Source organism: Zootoca vivipara, chromosome Z2, assembly GCF_965207765.1.
Source record: "Zootoca vivipara chromosome Z2, rZooViv2.hap1.1, whole genome shotgun sequence".
Taxonomy (NCBI): domain Eukaryota; kingdom Metazoa; phylum Chordata; class Lepidosauria; order Squamata; family Lacertidae; genus Zootoca; species Zootoca vivipara.
In genome coordinates, this window is record NC_142585.1 from 1,297,837 (window position 1) to 1,316,778 (window position 18,942).

The following is an 18,942-nucleotide window of genomic DNA, read 5'->3' on the forward strand; positions in this document are numbered from 1 at the left end:
GAAAATCCCTTTAAAAAAGGGATTACTTGGCAGCTATGATTTGCTTTGCTGTCAGCAAGAAATTACTCAAAATATTCATTCTAGAATGGTATCCAACTGATGAAAGGCAATATTTTCCAAATCTTCTGACCCAAATAGATTACAGTAATTCATTCTCCTTTTTACACAAAAAGTCCAAAATTGCTTCTCTAATTATTATTTTAAAAATATCAGCAATAGTCTTTCTGTATCAAACATATTAATTGTTAAATTATGTGGGAACTGTAGCTCTGTGAGGGGAAATAGAGACTTCCTAACAACTTTCAGAACCTTTAACAAACTGCCGTTCCCAGGATCCTTTAGGCCGGGGAAGCCTTTACTGTTTTCTGTGCTTTTGAGCCCTACCAGTCATAATGGACACCACTCACCACCAATCCAGATGCAACCCTTTTCTATTTGCCTGAAGCTTTCAGGACTTGGGCACACTTCTGCATTTCCACTAAAGACTTATACTCCGTTTTGCATTGAGCCACATTATGAATAAATTTGACTATTTGAAGTCTGTTGCTTTCATTGTTATTGTCTTTAAATGTTTGTAGATCAGGCCCTAGGGGAAAACTGGCAATTAAATAACCTAACCACAATTACTTTTCCAAGAGCGTATAATGCAAGACTGAGAACAGGAAACTCCTGGCGTAGTTGTGTTCTGTGGGGGTTGACCCACAGCCCTTGACCAAAGGAGGAGAGTGTCATGGACTTGTTGGACACACAGAAGAATGGTGGGAGGAACCAGTTGGGGAACCCCGCAAGGGAACAGGGCTCAGAGCCTGGGGAGTGGGGGGTGGGATGACAATGAGTAGTCACAGGGAGAAGAGGGGTGAGACCGGGAAGAGAAATTGTCAGAAGCTGAAGAGGAAAGAGGGTTTAATGAGGAGGGAGAGTCTGTGGCAGAGAGAAGACCAGACTAGAGGCTGAAGAGGAGGGAGGCCATGAGGCAGAGATAAATCAGGCTAATGAAGAGTCACAGATGTCCCTGCTCCTGCTGCAACAAGCCCCCATCTCCTCCTGTCTCCTAGCCCCAGAAGAGGGCTGAAATGGGCAGAGCAGCCGCAGGCTCCACACAGGTGTAATCTCTAATTGTTTGGGGAAAGCCCTGGTGAGGGAGGGACTTAGATGGCTGTTGGGAGTAGGGACTTTCAGTCTCAGCAACTGATTTTTATGGGGTAAGACCTACAAGGGGTGAGCTGCTGTGCTCATTAGGCCTGACAGCCAAGTCTGTGGTGGTCATGTTTTTGCTAATAAAGAGTTAACACCAACTTTGAATGCTGTGATTTACTGCCAGCTTGTTCTTTGACAAAGAGGCAAAGTCCCTGCTTACACAGAGAAAAGGAGGCGAACCCACCCACTCCACTGCCCCCATATCTCTCTGTTCCCTTTTCAGACCCCATTGACTTGTGTGAAGAGAATGGGACCGTGAAGCTGCTATTCCTAGTCAAGTTTCCAGAAGACAATGCCAGCAAGTTCCTCACTCCCCGTATGACCTACTACATATGTAAGGTGGAGCGGGGTACCCCAGGTACGTCCAAGGACTAGGATGCCCCCTCCCCCACCTGCACAGCTAGTTCTACAGATGGTAGCCACAGCTTCCTGAAAGTCATCACTTACTTGGCTCCAAATATTCCCTTTCTCAAAGGTGTGGGGTCAGACATACGTAGGCTTCCCACTGGTACAGCTGGCAGAGCTGCTTCAAAGCAAACACAGAGAGCTGCCTCTTAAATTGCTGTTGCTTTTTCTTGCCCCATGCAGTCATAAGGTCTAGAAACTTAAAAATGAAACCTGACATTTCCTCTGTGGATGTTGCTGTGTTTTCTTGTGTTGTGCTAACTCATCCTTCTCCAGCATAAGGAAGTGGCAGGGCATCTGCTTAGCATGCAGAAGTTCCCAGATTCAATCCCCAGCATCTGCAGGCAGGGCTGGGAACCCCCCAGCCTGAAACCCACCAATCTTTTGAAGAGGAGCTGTGACTCAGTGGCAGGGCATCTCCTTTACATACAGAAGGTCCCAGGTTCATCTCTAGGTAGGGAATATATGCAGCCCCAAACCCTGGAGAACATCTACCAGTCAATTTAGACAATAATGACATTTATGGACCAATGGATCTGAGTATAAAGGCAGTTTCTTCAGATATCTTCAGATATTTCAGACTACAAATCCCATCAGTCTCAGCCAGCATGGGCTGTAATCCAAAACATCTCGGAGGACACCAGGTTAGGGAGGTTTTATTATCACCTTAACTGTGCCTGCTGATCTGCTGACAATTCAGCTTCGTTTTTTAGCTGGCTGTTTATCATCATCATCGTCATCATCATCATTTATTGGGTCATTTGCCCCAGTATATTTTTTATTTTATGGGTTGTTTTGTATAGAACGCAACGGGGAATTTTAAGGTATGTGTGTGAGTGCCTTAGCTGGCCATTTCTTATGTTTCGTTCAAGGTGCCATTTACCCACCTCTGATCAAAAAGCTGCCTCTTGACTTATGCAATATATTATATTGAGCTATACTGTTAGTCTTATCTGCTCTGACCAGCAGTGGCATTCTGGGGTCAACAGCAAAGCTTTCCCCATGACCTTTTACCTGCCATTTAACTAGCAATACCAGGAACTGAACTTGGGACCGCAGGGGACTCTGTCATTCTTTGCATGCAGAAGGTCCCAGGTTCAAACCCCAATAGCAACTCGAGGGCTGAGAGAGACTCCCTGTCTGAAACCCTGGAGAGCTGCTGCCAGTCAGAGTAGACAATCCTGAGCTAGATGGACCAATGGACTACTCTGGTATGATGCAGCTTCCTATGTCCTGCATGCTTGGCAGGTGCTCTTCTACAGAGCTATAGGATGTCTCCCACCCACCCCATGGACTCTTGCCTGGTACCCCATACCTGTTGTACCCGGTGCCTTCCAGAAACTTGTGGGCTACAAATCTTAAGGGGAAATGCAGTCCAAAGCATCTGGACTTGCCAGACAGATTGTTGAAGGCTGCCTTGTATCCAGGTTTCTGCGAGCTTACCTCTTTGGAAAGAGAGCCAGTAGGGGCTGGAGGTTCAAACTCCCCCTTGGCCACACAGTCTCTGCCTCTCAACCTCACTCGCCTAACAGGGTTATTGTGGGGATTAAATGAGGAGGGGGAGAATTTTCCCAATTAATGCAGCCTGATGGGAGATGGAGAGCCTTCCGGCCATCTGCATCAACCTGGGCTGCACCTGGAATGGAATTATCAAGGAATAATAATAATAATAATAATAATTTATTATTTATACCCCGCCCATCTGGCCGGGTTCCCCCAGCCACTCTGGGCGGCTTCCAAAAAAAACAGAAATTCTAAAATACAGAAATCCATCAAACATTAAAAGCTTCCCTAAACAGGGCTGCCTTGAGATGCCTTCTAAAGGTCTGGTAATTGTTCTCTTTGACCTCTAGTGGGAGGGCATTCCACAGGGTGGGTGCCACTACCGAGAAGGCCCTCTGCCTGGTTCCCTGTAACTTGGCTTCTCGTAATGAGGGAACCGCCAGAAGGCCCTCGGAGCTGGACCTCAGTGTCCGGGCAGAACGATGGGGGTGGAGACGCTCCTTCAGGTATACCGGACCGAGGCCGTTTAGGGCTTTAAAGGTCAACACCAACACTTTGAATTGTGCTCGGAAACGTACTGGGAGCCAATGTAGGTCTTTTAGGACCGGTGTTATGTGATCTCGGCGGCCGCTCCCAGTCACCAGTCTAGCTGCCGCATTCTGGATTAGTTGTAGTTTCCGGGTCACCTTCAAAGGTAGCCCCACGTAGAGCGCATTGCAGTAGTCCAAGCGAGAGATAACTAGAGCATGCACCACTCTGGAGAGACAGTCAGTGGGCAGGTAGGGACTCAGCCTGCGTACCAGATGGAGCTGATAAACAGCTGCCCTGGACACGGAGTTGACCTGTGCCTCCATGGACAGCTGTGAGTCTAAAATGACTCCCAGGCTGCGCACCTGGTCTTTCAGGGGCACAGTTACCCCATTCAGGACCAGGGAGTCCTCCACACCCGCCCGCCTCCTGTCCCCCACAAACAGTACTTCTGTCTTGTCAGGATTCAATCTCAATCTGTTAGCCGCCATCCATCCTCCAACCGCCTCCAAGCACTCACACAGGACCTTCACCGCCTTCACTGGTTCTGATTTAAAAGAGAGGTAGAGCTGGGTATCATCAGCATACTGATGGACACCCAGCCCAAACCCCCTGATGATCTCTCCCAGTGGCTGCATATAGATGTTAAAAAGCATGGGGGAGAGGACAGAACCCTGAGGCACCCCACAAGTGAGCGCCCAGGGGTCTGAACACTCATCCCCCACCACCACTTTCTGAACACGGCCCAGGAGGAAGGAGCGGAACCACTGCATGACAGTGCCCCCAGCTCCCAAGCCCTCTAGACGGTCCAGAAGGATGTTATGGTCGATGGTGTCAAAAGCCGCTGAGAGATCCAGCAGAACAAGGAAACAGCTCTTACCTTTGTCCCTAGCCCGCCGGAGATCATCGACCAGTGCGACCAAGGCAGTTTCAGTCCCATGATGAGGCCTGAATCCTGACTGGAAGGGATCCAAATGGTCCGCTTCTTCCAGGCGTGCCTGGAGTTGTTCCGCAACCACTCGCTCAATCACCTTGCCCAAGAATGGAAGATTTGAGACTGGGCGATAGTTGGCCGTATTGGCCGAATATAAGGCAGTGGCTTCCCCTTTCTTTATAACTGCATATTCTTCATGGCAATGCTTTGTGGAACTGGCTTTTCTAATCTTTTGGAGGCTGCAGAGAAATCTCCCTCCAGCTATAGCCAGGGCTGCATCTGCCACAATTCTGGATGTGCAGAGCAAAGAAAGAGCACAGGACAGGGTCCTGAGTGCAGGATTTGGCTTTCTGTGAATCTTGGCTTCCATTAAGGAACAAATTCCTAGCCCCTGAAAAAGCAAAAGATACACTCAGAAATGTTTGGATGGTGACGAAATCTCAGAAGCTAGAGGGGCGGCTGAACGAGAGTTCTAGATGCTAGTAGGTAGATTTTTGTTCTTCAGGGGCACGCTAGTCTTGAGGGTGAGCCAACTAAAAACTCATGGTGCAAAACAAATGTGTGTGTTTAATTGGCACAATCTGCAGGTTGTCCAGGGGGCAGGTTAGCGAATGCAGCTGCTCTTGGCATCAAAATTTGGCTTGGGTTGGGGTGGAATCTCCCTCTCTTTTCTTTCATTGTGCACCTGGTCCTCCTGTTTATCATCTTCTCCTAATCTAATTGTAAACATTAAAGAATGCTCATAAGGGGGGAGCAGGACCGTCCCTGCCTCCCACCCACTCAAGGCTAGTTGGTCCACTGTGTGGGGGAGGTCAGGGCATTTGTGCAGCCCAGAGCTTTCTCAGTCGACAGCTGCGACTCTAACCATGTAGCCCTTCCTTACTCATGCCAGATGTGTCAACTTCCGCTGGCCTGCAGGTACAGTCCTCTTCACGGAACACATGAACTCCCCTCTGGTCTTTGTGGCTATAGATTCCTGCGTCCTTCTGGCATAAAGGGTCTATGTCTCTTTCCTTCTTCTTGCGCTGCAGTGCTGACTCAAGAGCTGATTTTGACCATCCTCCTTTGAACTCCTTCCTTGTGTGTTCAGGCGGTTCTCCCTTAGGGACAGAACCTTCAAGGCCCCTGCCTGGGGAAGTTGTTTCCGGGAACTTTAGTTGTGATTCCTGCATTGAAGGGGGTTGGACTAGATGGCCCTTGGGGGATCCCTTGCAACTTTACAGTTATATGATTCTATGTATGCCGAGAGCATTCTCCCAATTTGTATCTAGGAATGCAGAGCACTCAGCCCAGGTTCCAGGTTGCAAATGCATTGCAAAGTGTCAAAGCGAGTAACACAGGGTTCTCTCTTTGCAGGGTCAAAACAAGAAAACAGCTTCCGGGCCTTTCACCCTATGTACAAGCACCCTCCAGCAGAATTATTGGGTAGGAACTCGCAGGACTTAAACTTCTCTTCTCAGTGTATCAAAATGCAATCTGAAACCTATGAAGTCAGGGCAAGTAAAAGCCCCCTTTCCTTCCCCTGTGAGCAACACCATATAGGAAAAAGAGGCTAGCTAGAAAGAAGTTTTTCTCACTCTCTCTCAGAGTGATAAGAGAGGTGCTGGAAATCACCATGAACGCCTCCCTCCTTGTTCTCTTAGAATGGCAATGGCGCCCACCTGGGATGTGCTGGAACCCACATCAGAGGGGGGGGGGGAGCCTTGCTCTCTCATATTAAAACTCAGCGGGGTTATGAAATGAAGCCAAATGGTGGGAGATTCAGGACATACAAAAGGAAAGAGAGCAGAATATGACTCTGTACTGTAAGACATACTGCTGGCTACCAACATGGATGACTTTAAAAGGGTTTCAAACAAGTCTGTGGAGGTTAAAGCTATCAGCAGCTTCCAGCCATGCATTTTCTACAGTGCTGGAGGCAGTGTGCCACTGGATTCCAGTTGCCAAGGATCACAAGTAGCAGGGGTGCTGACTCCTAGGGGCTGAACCCCTTTGACACCCCCCCATATTTGTTAGCAGGGCGCTGAGCCCCCTCAATATTTGTTCAAACATTGTGCATGATATCACAATGTCGTACATGACACCCAGAGGTGATGCTGTCATGCAAGTCAGCAACACTGCAGCTCTTCCTCCTCCTGCTGTGGAAGGGAAGCACCCGCTGGCCCATGGCGGTGGCAGGGGGTGCAGGAAAGGTCAGCCATGGAAGCTGAGCGATGCCTGGGTGGCATCACCTCTGGGCATCACGTCTGACATCCGGGTGTCATGCATGACGTTGTGGTGTTGCGTAACATCAGCTCGCCCAGCGCTTTCCTGAGTCGGCGCACATGACAAATAGGAGGAACTCGCTGCTTCCTGCTTTCAGACTTTCCCATCAAGGCCTCTGTTGGGCCGCTGTGATAACAAAATGTTGGACTAGATAGGCCTTTGGTCTGACCCAGCAACCAGGCTCCTCTAACGTTTATTTGTTTTGTTTCATGAAATTTATATAAAGCACTCCTTGACTGCCAAACCCCAAAACAAAGGAAACCTCAAAGAAGTCTGAAAGAAAGGAAAGTAAAACAATGAAATTATCTGGGACAGAGAAAGTCAAAAACAAGAAGTATTTAAATATTTAGTAAGATACCCTGCCCATCTGGATGAGTTTCCCCAGCCACTCTGGGTGGCTTTTTCAGCAGGTGCTGAAAAGGATACAGTGAGAGCAGTTGCCTGATGTCAATATACCGGTAGTGGTACCTTGGTTTACAAACTTATTCTGTTCCGGAAGCCCGTTCTTAAACCAAAACTGTTCTTAAACCAAGGTGTGCTTTCCCTAATGAGGCCTCCCGCTGCCAGTGTCCTTCCACCCATTCGGATTCTGTTCTTAGACACTACTTCCAGTTTTGTGGAGTTTGTAGACTGAATCATTTGTAAGCAGAGCGGTTCTTAAACCGAGGTACCACTGTAGGCAGGTTATTCCAATGTGTAGCTGTTCTTTTGTCCCTGCAAATCACAGACCAGGGTAGAAGGCAGAGCTTTTAGATCTCCAAGTGGTGGTATTTTCCAGACAGACTTCGACACCTAGCATCTTTTTTTAAAATAGAACTGAGGTACTGGGTGTCAGGACAGAGGCCATTCCTACCCCCTTTCTTCAAATGCTGCCACCCCATCCCGAGTTTAGGTCTGAGCAGAAGACTATCTTTACTAGAAATTTCTGGGTGAGCCAACAATTGCCCCAATACCCTCAGAAACCTGAGGCAGACAGTAGGCAGGATTGTCAACCACTGGATTAAGAACAAAGCAGGTCCCCCAGCAACCACACCAGCCTTAGAAAAGATTTCAATATATGGGCACAACACACCCTTTTATCCAATAATATAAGCAAGTTGCATAAGAAAAGGGCAGTCCTGTTTGAGGAATGCTTTGCCAGGAGAGTGCAGGAAGAAAAAAATAAAATAGAGCAAAACTGTTAAGTTGTGGGTAAGCATAGCAGACGACACAGCAATCTCTCCAAAGCAGCTCTTTATTTGGAAGCTGGAACAGAACTGAACTGCATTGCCGAGCTGGCCTGCTTTTATAGAGGCTGGCTCAAACAATGTATCAAACATAATTCAAAGTTCCCTCCTAAAGTTCCCTCCTAAAGTTCCCTCCTAAAACAACTGTCAAGGACCTGAGGGAAAACTATATACACTAATACATAACAAAAACAAACCTAAACTACCTGTCTCTGATCTTTCCCTCTTGTTGAACGCCAATCTCCGAGCGGTGAGAGACTCCAGAGGTTCCAGGCAATTACCCAGGGTTCGGTTTCCAGGCAGTAAGGAACAGCAGAGACTGTGGTGTCTTTATGGCATATGGCTTATTCACACATCTATGCAACCTGGAGGGGCTCACAGCATTAACACCCCAATAAGGTCTTGCTTCTCCCAGTCACAGCCTTGGATTCCAGGAGAAATCAAGCATGGCTCTCCCTCTCTGGCTTGCACCTGCTTCTAACTTCCAGCTCTCTCTCACACACACAACTCTCCACTCTGGCTTTTGTCTTTCTAACTTAACACCTACCGGTAGTTGAGGGAGGGGCCCCACCCATTTGTTTTCTGGCACAGAGCCACTTCCTTTGTTACCTTAAAGACCTATACTTAGGCCATTACCAAGAAGTAGCCTGGCTATTCCAATAATTGAGTCCTTGCTTGCTGGATCCAAGAATAGAACTGACTTGGGAATAAAGCCTAACCGCCCCCCCCCCTGCCCTGCCCCACAAACTCACAGCACTCGGGCATACAGCCTAACTGCCCCCCCCTGCCCCACAACACTCTGCTTTGCTCTAGCTTTCCTTCAAGCCACAACAGAGATCCAAGACTCCTAGATTAGACAATAAACCAACATGCAGTCAGGAAATAGGCAGAGGCCTTGATCTTTTTTTGACTGGTGGTTTTATATCTCTAGCAGGTCAGGCCAACTTATATCTTCAACCCGGCCGATCCAAGGCTCTTTAGAGGTATATTTTATTTTATAACAAACTCCAAAGGGGGGGGGAGCCTCCGCAGCTGGACAGTGTTATGAGAATTAGCGGATGCTCATGTTTGCCTTGGACAGGCTAGCCCAAGAGATAAGCAAGCATCCTAAGGCTACTCATCATTTCTACTTTCCCATACTGTCTTCCCTTCCCAGAGCCGAGCCAGGCAGGCATTACCAGTCCCAGCACAGAATCCCAGATTCTGACTCTGGAGAGTTGCTAGTCCTAACACCGAAAAGATCTAGCAGGGACCATCAGGGTTCTTCACCAGCTACCAGAGGGGCAACAATTGTAGAAAGACTCTGGGTCAAAGATCCCCAGCACACTGTGGCCAGATGTGGTATGCACTGGAGTTTAGGGCAGACTCGGAGCTACCCAGCTCTGTAAAGAGAGGGAAATAGGCAGAAGCAGCGCATGGTAGCTGTGGGCTGTATCAGGGAGATAAGGAGGATGTTCAGCGTGCATTCAGAGAAGGGTGACCAAGAAGGCTCTGGAATCTGAGTCCTTTGAGGGTGCGGGTATGTTAGGCTAAGGGGAGACATGATAGCTGCCATCACGTATTTGAAAGGTTGGAAGCTTATAAATCTATGCAAGGCATGGAGAGAGCAGATAGGGGAAAGTTTTTTTCTCCCTCTCTCAAAACACTAGAGCTCATGGACACTAAGTGAAGCTGATTGCTGGGAGAATTAGGGCAGATCATGGAATCATAGAATTGGAAGGGACTCCATGTGCCGTCTAGTCCAGCCCCCTGCAATGCAGGCATCTCAGTTAAAGCATCCATGACAGATGGTCATCCAATCTCTGGTAAAAAAACCTCCAAGAAAGGAGAGTCCACCACCTCCCAAGGGAGACCATTCCACTGTCGAACAGCTCTTACTGTTGGAAAGTTCTTCCTAATGTTTAGTTAGAATCTCCTTTATCGTAATTTGACTCCTGCCTTCCAAAGCAGAAGAAAACAACCTTGTTCCATCTTCCATGCAACAGCCCTTGAGATATCTGAGGAGAGCTATCATATCTCCTCTCAGTCTCCTCTTTTCCAGGCTAATACCCAGCTCCCTCAACCATCCTGCATAAGGCTTGGTTTCCAGACCCTTGATAATCTTAGTCATCCTCCTCTACACACGTTCCAGCTTGTCAATGTCCTTCTTAAATTGTGGTGCCCCAAACTGGACACAGGACTCCAGTGTGGTCTGACCAAGGCAGAATAGACCAAGACTATTGCCTCCCTTGATCAGAACACTATACTGGTACTTCTGTTGAATATAGGCAGACTAGAATACCATCAGCTTTTCTTTTCTTTTTCTTTTTTCATTTTGCTCCTGCGTCACACTGTTGACTCATGTTAAGCTTGTGGTCCACTAAGACCCCTAGATCCTTTTTACATGTTCTGCTGATAAGTCAGGTTTCCCCCATCTTATCTTTGTGCAGCTGCCTATTCCTGCCCAAATGCAGAACCTTAGATTTGTTTCTATTGAAATTCATTTTTTAGTTTGGACCCAATTCTCCAATCTGTTAAGGCCACGTTGAATCCTTTTTTCTGCAGCATTAGTTACCCCTCCCAGTTTGATGTCACCTGCAAATTTGCTGAGCATCCCCTCAATTCCTTTGTCCAAGTCATTTATAAAGATGTTGAGAAACAACAGACTCAGGACAGTACTGTGTGGCACCCCAATTGTCACTTTTTCCCAGGATGACAAGGAGCCATTACTGAGCACTCTTTGGGTTCAGTCAGTCAGTCAACCAGTTACAGAACCACCTAATAGCTACAAATCCACCTCATCCAGCCCACATTTTATCAGCTTCTCTGCAAAAATACCATGGGGACTTTGTCAAAAGCCTTCCTGACATCAATATACGCTACGTCTTCAGCATTCCCCTCATCCACAAAGTTTGTAACTCCATCAAAAAGAAGAAAGAAATGAAATTTGTCTGACATAACTTGTTTTTGAGAAGTTAGTAATCACAACATTCTTTTCTAAGTGCTCACAGACTGACTGTTGAATTATCTGTTCAAGGACCTTCCCTGATATAACATAAAGTACTTATTCACTCAGCACATAGTCAGACTGTGGAACTCACTTCCCCAGGAGGAAGTGATAGCCAGCAATTTGGATGGTTTTAAAAGAGGATTAGACAAATTAATGGTGGAAAGGGCTTTGAAAGGCTACTCTCCTTAATGGCTGTGCATTGCCTCCACAGTTGGAGAAAGCAATGCTTCTGAATAGTAGTTGCTGAAAACCACAGGAGGGGAGAGTTGCTCTTTGCTCAGATCCTGCTCCATGGTTTCCCACAAGCATCTAGTTGGCCACTGTGAGAACAGGATGCTGGACTAGATGGGCCATTGGTCTGATCCAGCTATGGAGTGGGCTTGTTCTCTGTTGCTCAGAATGGTCTGGGGATATCTATATCTATATCTATATATCTATATCTATATCTATATCCATTATCTAAATAATCTAACTAGCTAGCTAGCTATCATCTATCTATCATCTATCTATCTATCTATCTATCTATCTATCTATCTATCTATCTATCATCTGTCTGTGGGGTGGCAGAAATAATCTGTTGGGTAAGAGTGCTGGTTGAAATAATAATGAAACATAGGGCTTATTACTCCTAGTAAACAAAGCCATTCTGAGTACAAGCTCCCATGTGCAGGGGCGTAGCCAGGATCAAAATTAGGGGGGCAAGGGGCGGGGCCAAGGCATGGGAGGGGAGGGGCCACAGTGGGGCAAGGAAAGCCATGGTCGTTCAGGGGCGAGGGGGCGCCAGGATCAGCCCGAAATTGGACTGCTCCGACCCCCTCCTCCCCCTCCACGATCTCCGGGGTGGGTAGAGGGAAAGCCCCAGAGCCGCACAAAGTGTTTGGCTGGCTTTCCCTCCAACTGCCCACAGCCAGAGAGAAGGGAGACGTCCTCTAGCCAGCTGGCTGTGGGGCGGGCGGAGGGAAAGCCAGCCAAACGCTTTGCGCGGCTCTGGGGCTTTCCCTCCACCTGCCCCACAGCCAGCCAGGGAGAAGGGAGACGGCACCGGGCAGCGGGGCAGGCTGGCCAGCGGCCCTGCTTCTAGGGGGGGCAACTGCCCCTCCTGCCCCCCTGCCTACGCCCATGCCCATGTGGCCATCATGGAATCATGAGGTCAACTAAAAGGAAGGTCCAACACTAACACCAACTGAAGCAGCAGCAAAAAGAAAGTTAAGCCTGAGAGAGAGAAAATGATCAGCAGGTAGTCACACAGGAAGGAATCAGTGAGGGTCCGAGCCTTTATCCCACCTCTCTAACTTATTGTAAGCATCATTGCACCCAACAAGGCTGAACAGCAAGAGAAACTTCAGAACGATCAGAGCTGTTCAACAACAGGACAGCATGCCTTGGGAGGTGGTGGCTCTCCTTCCCTGGAGGCTTCTGAGCATCTGTCAGGTGACCATCTGTCAGGGATACTGTAGTTGTAATCTTCCAACACTGAACTGGGGTGGGGGTTGGACTTGATGTCCTCCAGGGTCCCTTCCAACTGAGAAGAATGCTGTGATTCTCCAGTGAACACCAGATCGGTGTTAAGCTGACCCTGAACTACTTCTCCACACTGTTATGCCTCTCCAGTTGCTCACTCGGAGCAGAGGTTGCCTTTTAAGCTCAGCCAATCACTGTCTCTCCCACAGCCTCAGTGCCCACTTCTGTAAAATGGCACTTATAGGGATGGTCACATCCACATCGTACCTTGAAAGTACATAACTTCCCCCCGAAGAAACCTGGGAACTGTAGTTTGTTGAGGGTGCTGGAAATTTTAGTACTGAGTAGTAAACTACAGTTCCCAGGATTATTTGGTGAGCACTGCTAAAAATGCATGGAGTGGATGTGGCCTAGCCTCATCAGAGCGGTTGTGAAGCAGAGAACAAGTTTGATTTAAAACAAACAAACAATGTTTTGGAAATTGCAATTGCTGCATGCACTGTGACAGGCCATAATGCTGTGTTTGGGGCGATGGTGCAGCCAGCTGGGCTTTTCGAGGCTGCAGCAGGGTCCTCTTCCCACTGAGTGTCTCTGCTTGCCCTTCAGACTCCTTGCGCAACCAGTGTGACTTCCTTGAGAAAAGCCGCCTCAAGATTCTCAAGAGCACAGATGGCAAGAAGCCCCCAACCATGGAATCACTCCTGTCGTGCATGGCAATGGCAAATCAGGTGGTGGTGAGGCACTCATTTTCACCTTGGGGTGGGGGGTGGGGAGATTCAGCTCATTTTGGCCCTGTATAGCTTGTCTGACATGACTTGTGGACTTGCCATGCACATACCCCTCTCTTTCTAGACTCCATCTAGGCAAGCAGAAGGGCATTATCAGAGCTCAATGGCTTGTTTGAGCCAGGTAAAAACACCCAGGGAGGGTGTGAAGCAGGGCTGGTGAGAGGCATGGCCTGGGGAGAAAGAGAGTGTGCCTGGGCAGGGGTGCAGTGCTAGGGGAGAATTTGCGGGCTTGACAAAGAGGCCTGGTGCCCAGAGTTTTCTCAACTCTGGTTTAGCATCCTATCTCTTTTCATGTTCAGCACCCTGTAGCCTTTGTGATCTTGCCTTGAGGGAACTAGTCTCCTCCTGCCTCAGGGAATTGCCTTTCTCCCCAGGGTTTGTTTTTTTTTTAATATAAAAAAATTCTGAGCAGGGTGGGGTTGACTAAAACTTCTCTTTAGTAGTAGCACATGTGCATAGATATTAAGGTGCCAGGTATAGTTTGCCGTTTGTGTACATGAGTTCCTCTGCTACTCCTGTAACTACCTTTCCCGCTCCAGGGTGACAGTTGCTATTGGTTAACTGGTTAGCACAATTTGGATCCTCACTCTGATAGGGTCCCGCCAAAATCTAAATGTATCCTTTGCCCAACCCCTGCTCCTGAGAGTATAAAAGGAGCTCACCCTTTCCCTCCAGTTAGTCAAGATTCCTACTGCAATAAAGAAGATTGTTCTTGTTATACTTGACTCCTAGCATTTCCTTGCTAGTATGTTGACTCACTACTCAGAGCTGACTTCACAAAGAGCTGAAATCACACTCACGACATAACAACTGGCAACGAAGGTGGGATCGGAATTCTGAGGCTGCAAGGAGACATTCCCTTGGCCCAGGTTCCGAGTTCGAGGGTTGAGTAACAAGAACTGCTGTTCGCGCTCAGGGCCTCCCCGACCAGCATCAGTCAACCTGACGAGCTGTGGAATGGATGCTGGCAGAGTGTTGCAACCCTTCCAGCTCAGCTCTCCACACAAATTATGTATGAAGATTATGTAGAGAGGTTCGAGTTCTACGCAACAGCAAGGGGTATTACGGACGCCACCAAGAAGCGAGCCACGTTTCTCAGTTGTTGTGGCCCAGAGACCTTCGAGCTACCAAGGGAACTGCTGGTGCCAGTTAAACTACAGACTGGCCCTTTGACAGACATCCTAGCCAAAATGACCAGTCATTTGGCTCCGACCACGACCAAGATGTCCAGGTGGGTTGATTTCTACAAGCGGCAACAGTAAGCAGGGGAGCCTGTGGCGACATTCCTAGCTGAACTCCAGAAGCTCACACAACATTGTGGGTTCTCCAACCTCAAGGAAAGCCTGAGAGACCGTTTTGTCTGTGGCCTCAGTAGCAGCAAGGCCCGCCGCCGCATCATCGCAAAAGAATAGGTCACCCTTGCCTCCGCTCTGCAGGAAGCCATTGCCACGGAAGCTATGGAGAAGGAAGGTCCACCAACATACTCAAGCCAGTGAAAGCACTGTTGAACACCACCCATTTCACGGGAGACCCTGTAGTCAGTACAGACCAGAGCCCCGTGTGAGGGGTTGAGTTGGTGCGCCAGAGTACCACTGCATCCAAAAACTGCCGCCCGCTTGTACCAGCTGTAGGGGAAACCCCGACAGGAAAAATTGCCATTTCTGTGATGTCACGTGCCGGGCATGTGGCTGGTTGGGCCACCTTGCAAGGGTCTGTCATTCTGCCACCATTGATTCTGCAGTGTCCCCGAGATCTTCGCGCCACAAATCTGCGTCCAGCACTCACCTCGTTGACGACTGCAACTACCTCACCATAATAAATTAGAAGACCGTACCCTTCCCCGCACAGGAGAAAACAACCATCCGTGTCCAGATTGAAGGGCATCCCTGCGACATGGAAGTGGACTCCGGGTTGGGATTTTCCATGGTCTCCGACCGAAACGCCCGCGCCTTCTTTCCAGGGGGGTAAGTTTCCCTCATTGGAGACTTAGTATGCAACCAAGCATACTAAGACTCAAATTCTAGACTTTAAGAAAGCCGACTTCAGAAAACTTAGGGAAACGCTGGGTGAAATCCCATGGACAGAAATACTAAAAGGGAAGGGAGTTCATGATGGTTGGGAGTTTGTTAAAAGGGAGATATTAAAAGCACAACTTCAGGCAATACCAATGAGGCGGAAACATGGAAGGTGCCTAAAGAAGCCAGGGTGGCTGTCTAAAGAACTTTTAACTGAGTTAAGATTTAAAAGGGATATGTACAAAAAATGGAAAAAGGGGGAAATCATCAGAGAGGAATTCAAACATATAGCCAGCACAGAATGAACTGAGGCTTGCTAGAGAGGTTAAAAGCAACAAAAAGGGCTTTTATGGGTATGTCCGTAGCAAAAGGAAGAACAAGGAAACAGTGGGGTCACTTTGAGGAGAAGATGGTGAAATGCGAACAGGGGACAGAGAAAGGGCAGAACTCCTCAATGCCTTCTTTGCCTCCGTCTTCTCCAAAAAAGAAAACAATGCCCAACCTGAAGAATGTGGAGCAGATGATTCAGCAGGGGAAACACAGCCCAGAATAAGTAAGGAGGTAGTACAAGAATACTTAGCTAGTTTAGATGTATTCAACTCTCCAGGACCAGATGAACTACATCCAAGAGTATTAAAAGAACTGGCAGAGGTGATTTCAGAACCTTGGAGAATTCCTGGAGAACAGGCGAAGTCCCAGCAGACTGGAGGAGGGCAAATGTTGTCCCTATTTTCAAAAGGGGGGAAAGAGAGGACCCAAACAATTACTGCCCAGTCAGCCTGACATCAATACCAGGAAAGATTCTAGAGCAAATCATTAAGCAAACGGTCTGTGAGCACCTAGAAAGGAACGCTGTGATCACTAAAAGTCAGCATGGGTTTCTGAAAAATAGCTGATGCCAGACTAATCTGATCTCATTTTTTTGACAGAATTACAAGCCTGGTAGATGAAGGGAATGCTGTGGATGTAGTTTATCTTGATTTCAGCAAGGCCTTTGACAAGGTGCCCCATGATATTCTTGTAAAGAAGCTGGTAAAATGCGGGCTAGACAATGCTACCAGTCAGTGGATTTGTAACTGGCTGACTGACCGAACCCAAAGGGTGCTCATCAATGGCTCCTCTTCATCCTGGAGAGAAGTGACTAGTGGGGCTTCCGGTTCCCGCGGACATCTTAAAGGGAGCGCAGGACAACCCCTCGGGGAGTCCTGAGCTTTTTGGGGGCGCACGGAGGCATTGCAAAGGCTCTGCGATCCTCCTAAACCCTAGGGGGGGTTACCCTGGGGGTCGTGGCACCCAGCGGCATCCAGCGTGCTCTCCTGCACCCCGGTTTTTTGCTGTTAAGAGCCGAGGAAGGGATCGAGCTGCGGACGCGAAAGGGAGAAGACCACTAGCCCCATTAAGCGCAGTCTCTGGCTCCTGATGTGAAGCGGTGAACTTCCAAAAAAGAATAAATTCGTGATATATAGAAGGAAATTAAGGATTACCTGAGATATTTGGCGAATTTGGATGGCTGAGGGCGCAAAAAGGGAGTCCGTCCCAGCAGCGGTGTGTCTATGACGCAGTTGTGAAATCGCAGGAATGGAGAACTCAAAAGTGAAACTGCCTGCTGAGTGAGGTATGCCAAAGTCCTTTGTTACTTTGTAACGAGGCAGCTGTTCTTTTTTTTTTTGTTTAAGAAGTGAATGGGAGTTCTTTAAAGAGTTACTTTGTCTTCTTGCTGGGAAAACGGACCCTGCTGTGAGCCTCAGGCTATAAGTGTCTGATTTCAGCTCAAAGACTTGTCTGCTACGTAGCAACGTTTAACTTTGTTAAACCCTTGGTGAAGGGAGTGAAAGGTGGAAAAGAATTTAAATTGTAGCAACACTGAGGAGGGGAAAGAACCTATTTAACTGTATGTATTAGCCGGTGGGCTTTGCATATATATATATACACACACTTTTATTTTGTTGGAGAGTGCAGCGAAACCCGATCTCTTCGCTCCCTTGGGATCGGCAGAGGATCCAAGTGGATTAAGCCAGCAGTGGCTGAAGAGGATTTATCTTCTCTTTTGTGTTATACCCCCTCCTTCCATTGCTTTTATTGTTTGGATTTTCGACGCCTGATTTCTCCTGTGAAGACCTGGTTCTGACTTGCTGTGGCTTTGGTGTTTAAAGTTTATATTTTCCCTCTAAAATTTTGGATTAGGCCATCAAGAGGCTGAAGAGTTGCGGGACTTGGCTTCTTTTTTACAGGTACCGTGGTGGATTAGGCCAGTGAGTGGCTGAAGACGGGAAAGGAAAGGGAAAGGGAAGCTAACTAATAGAACAATAGACAAAACTATATCTGTGTATTGCATTGTTTGAGTGGTGGATGGAAAAGTACTGAGAGGGGAGAAGAGGGGCGCCACCCGGTGGGCAGAAAATTATTGCATGATTATTTGGAAAGTATATTGGAAGTGTATTAGAGCGCCATCTGGGGGTTAGCCCAGTATTGCATGCATTTATAATTTTGGTATTAGAGCTCCACCTGGGGGACATTGGGGTATTACATCTTTTTAAATTTGTAATATTTGAAATAGGAGCGCCACCTAGAGGATAAAATTATAATTTCAGATATAATTTGAAAAATGGCAGGAAAAGAGATTAAAGATGGGAAAAAAGGATCGGCAACACCATCAGAGAGAAGAGGATCAAAGCAAGAAGAAGTCAAGGATCTGGACGTTTTATGGCAGAAAATTAAAGATGAATTAAGACAAAATGAGAAACGCATGGAAAAGAAGTTAGGGGAAGTACAGGATAATCTAGATAAAAAATTTGAAAAGGTGGAAGGGGCAGTGGGGGACCTCACAACAAAAATAAAGGATTTAACAGTGAGATCCAAAGTAACTGATGAAGCGGTGAAGAAAAATCAGAAAGAAATTAGAGATGTCAAGAAACAATCGGATAAGGTGAAAGAAAAAGTTGATAAATTAGATAAGGCCCATGAACAGATGTTGGATAATTTGGCAATGATGGAAATGAAGCAAAAACAATTAAATCTGAAATTAAGAGGTATACCAGAGGAACAAGATGAAGATATTAAAGCAAAAATCACCGCAGAACTAGCGAAATGGATGGAGAAAACAGATGAAGAAGTGAGTAACTCCATTGTCACTGCATTTAGGATTAGAGTAAAATCGGCCAAAGCCAGAGCAAGAAAAGCACCAGGAGATTGCTTGGTGATCTTCAATTCAATGGAAATGAAGAATGAGATTTTGAAATTAAGTTTTACTAACAAGTTAATTATCGGAGGAAGACCCATAATCGTCTTTAAAGAAATACCGGGAAGGTTCCTTCGCAAACGGGACGCGTATAAATCAATGGTGTCTCTACTGAGGAAGAACGGAGTACAACATAAGTGGGAGTATCCCGAAGGAATAATGTTCTATTACAAAGAGAAGAAACATATATTGACGAGTATGTTAGACATCGGGAAATTTCTAAGGAAATATGAGAAGTTCCTGGGGCCGTTGGAACCAAGTTTAGCAATTTTGGCTGCAGAGACGGAGGAAGAAGAAGAAGACGTCAGACCAAAGAAGAAAAAAGAGAAAAAGAGAGAAGAAGAGGAAGAAGATAAAGAAGAAGGAGAATCGGGGGAAGAATCTAAACCAGAG

The 18,942-nt window shown here is 47.3% G+C and overlaps 1 protein-coding gene across 1 annotated transcript in view; it reads left to right on the plus strand.

The window, feature by feature from the left end:
- The window catches only part of CZ2HXorf65 (chromosome Z2 CXorf65 homolog), a 29,223-nt gene that overhangs the window by 1,483 nt on the left and 8,798 nt on the right, over positions 1 to 18,942 (plus strand). The window contains exons 2-4 of the mRNA XM_088665408.1: positions 1,421 to 1,555; positions 5,924 to 5,992; positions 13,115 to 13,242. Coding sequence (XP_088521534.1) covers positions 1,421 to 1,555; positions 5,924 to 5,992; positions 13,115 to 13,242 — 332 coding nt within the window. The remainder of the gene's footprint in view (positions 1 to 1,420; positions 1,556 to 5,923; positions 5,993 to 13,114; positions 13,243 to 18,942) is intronic.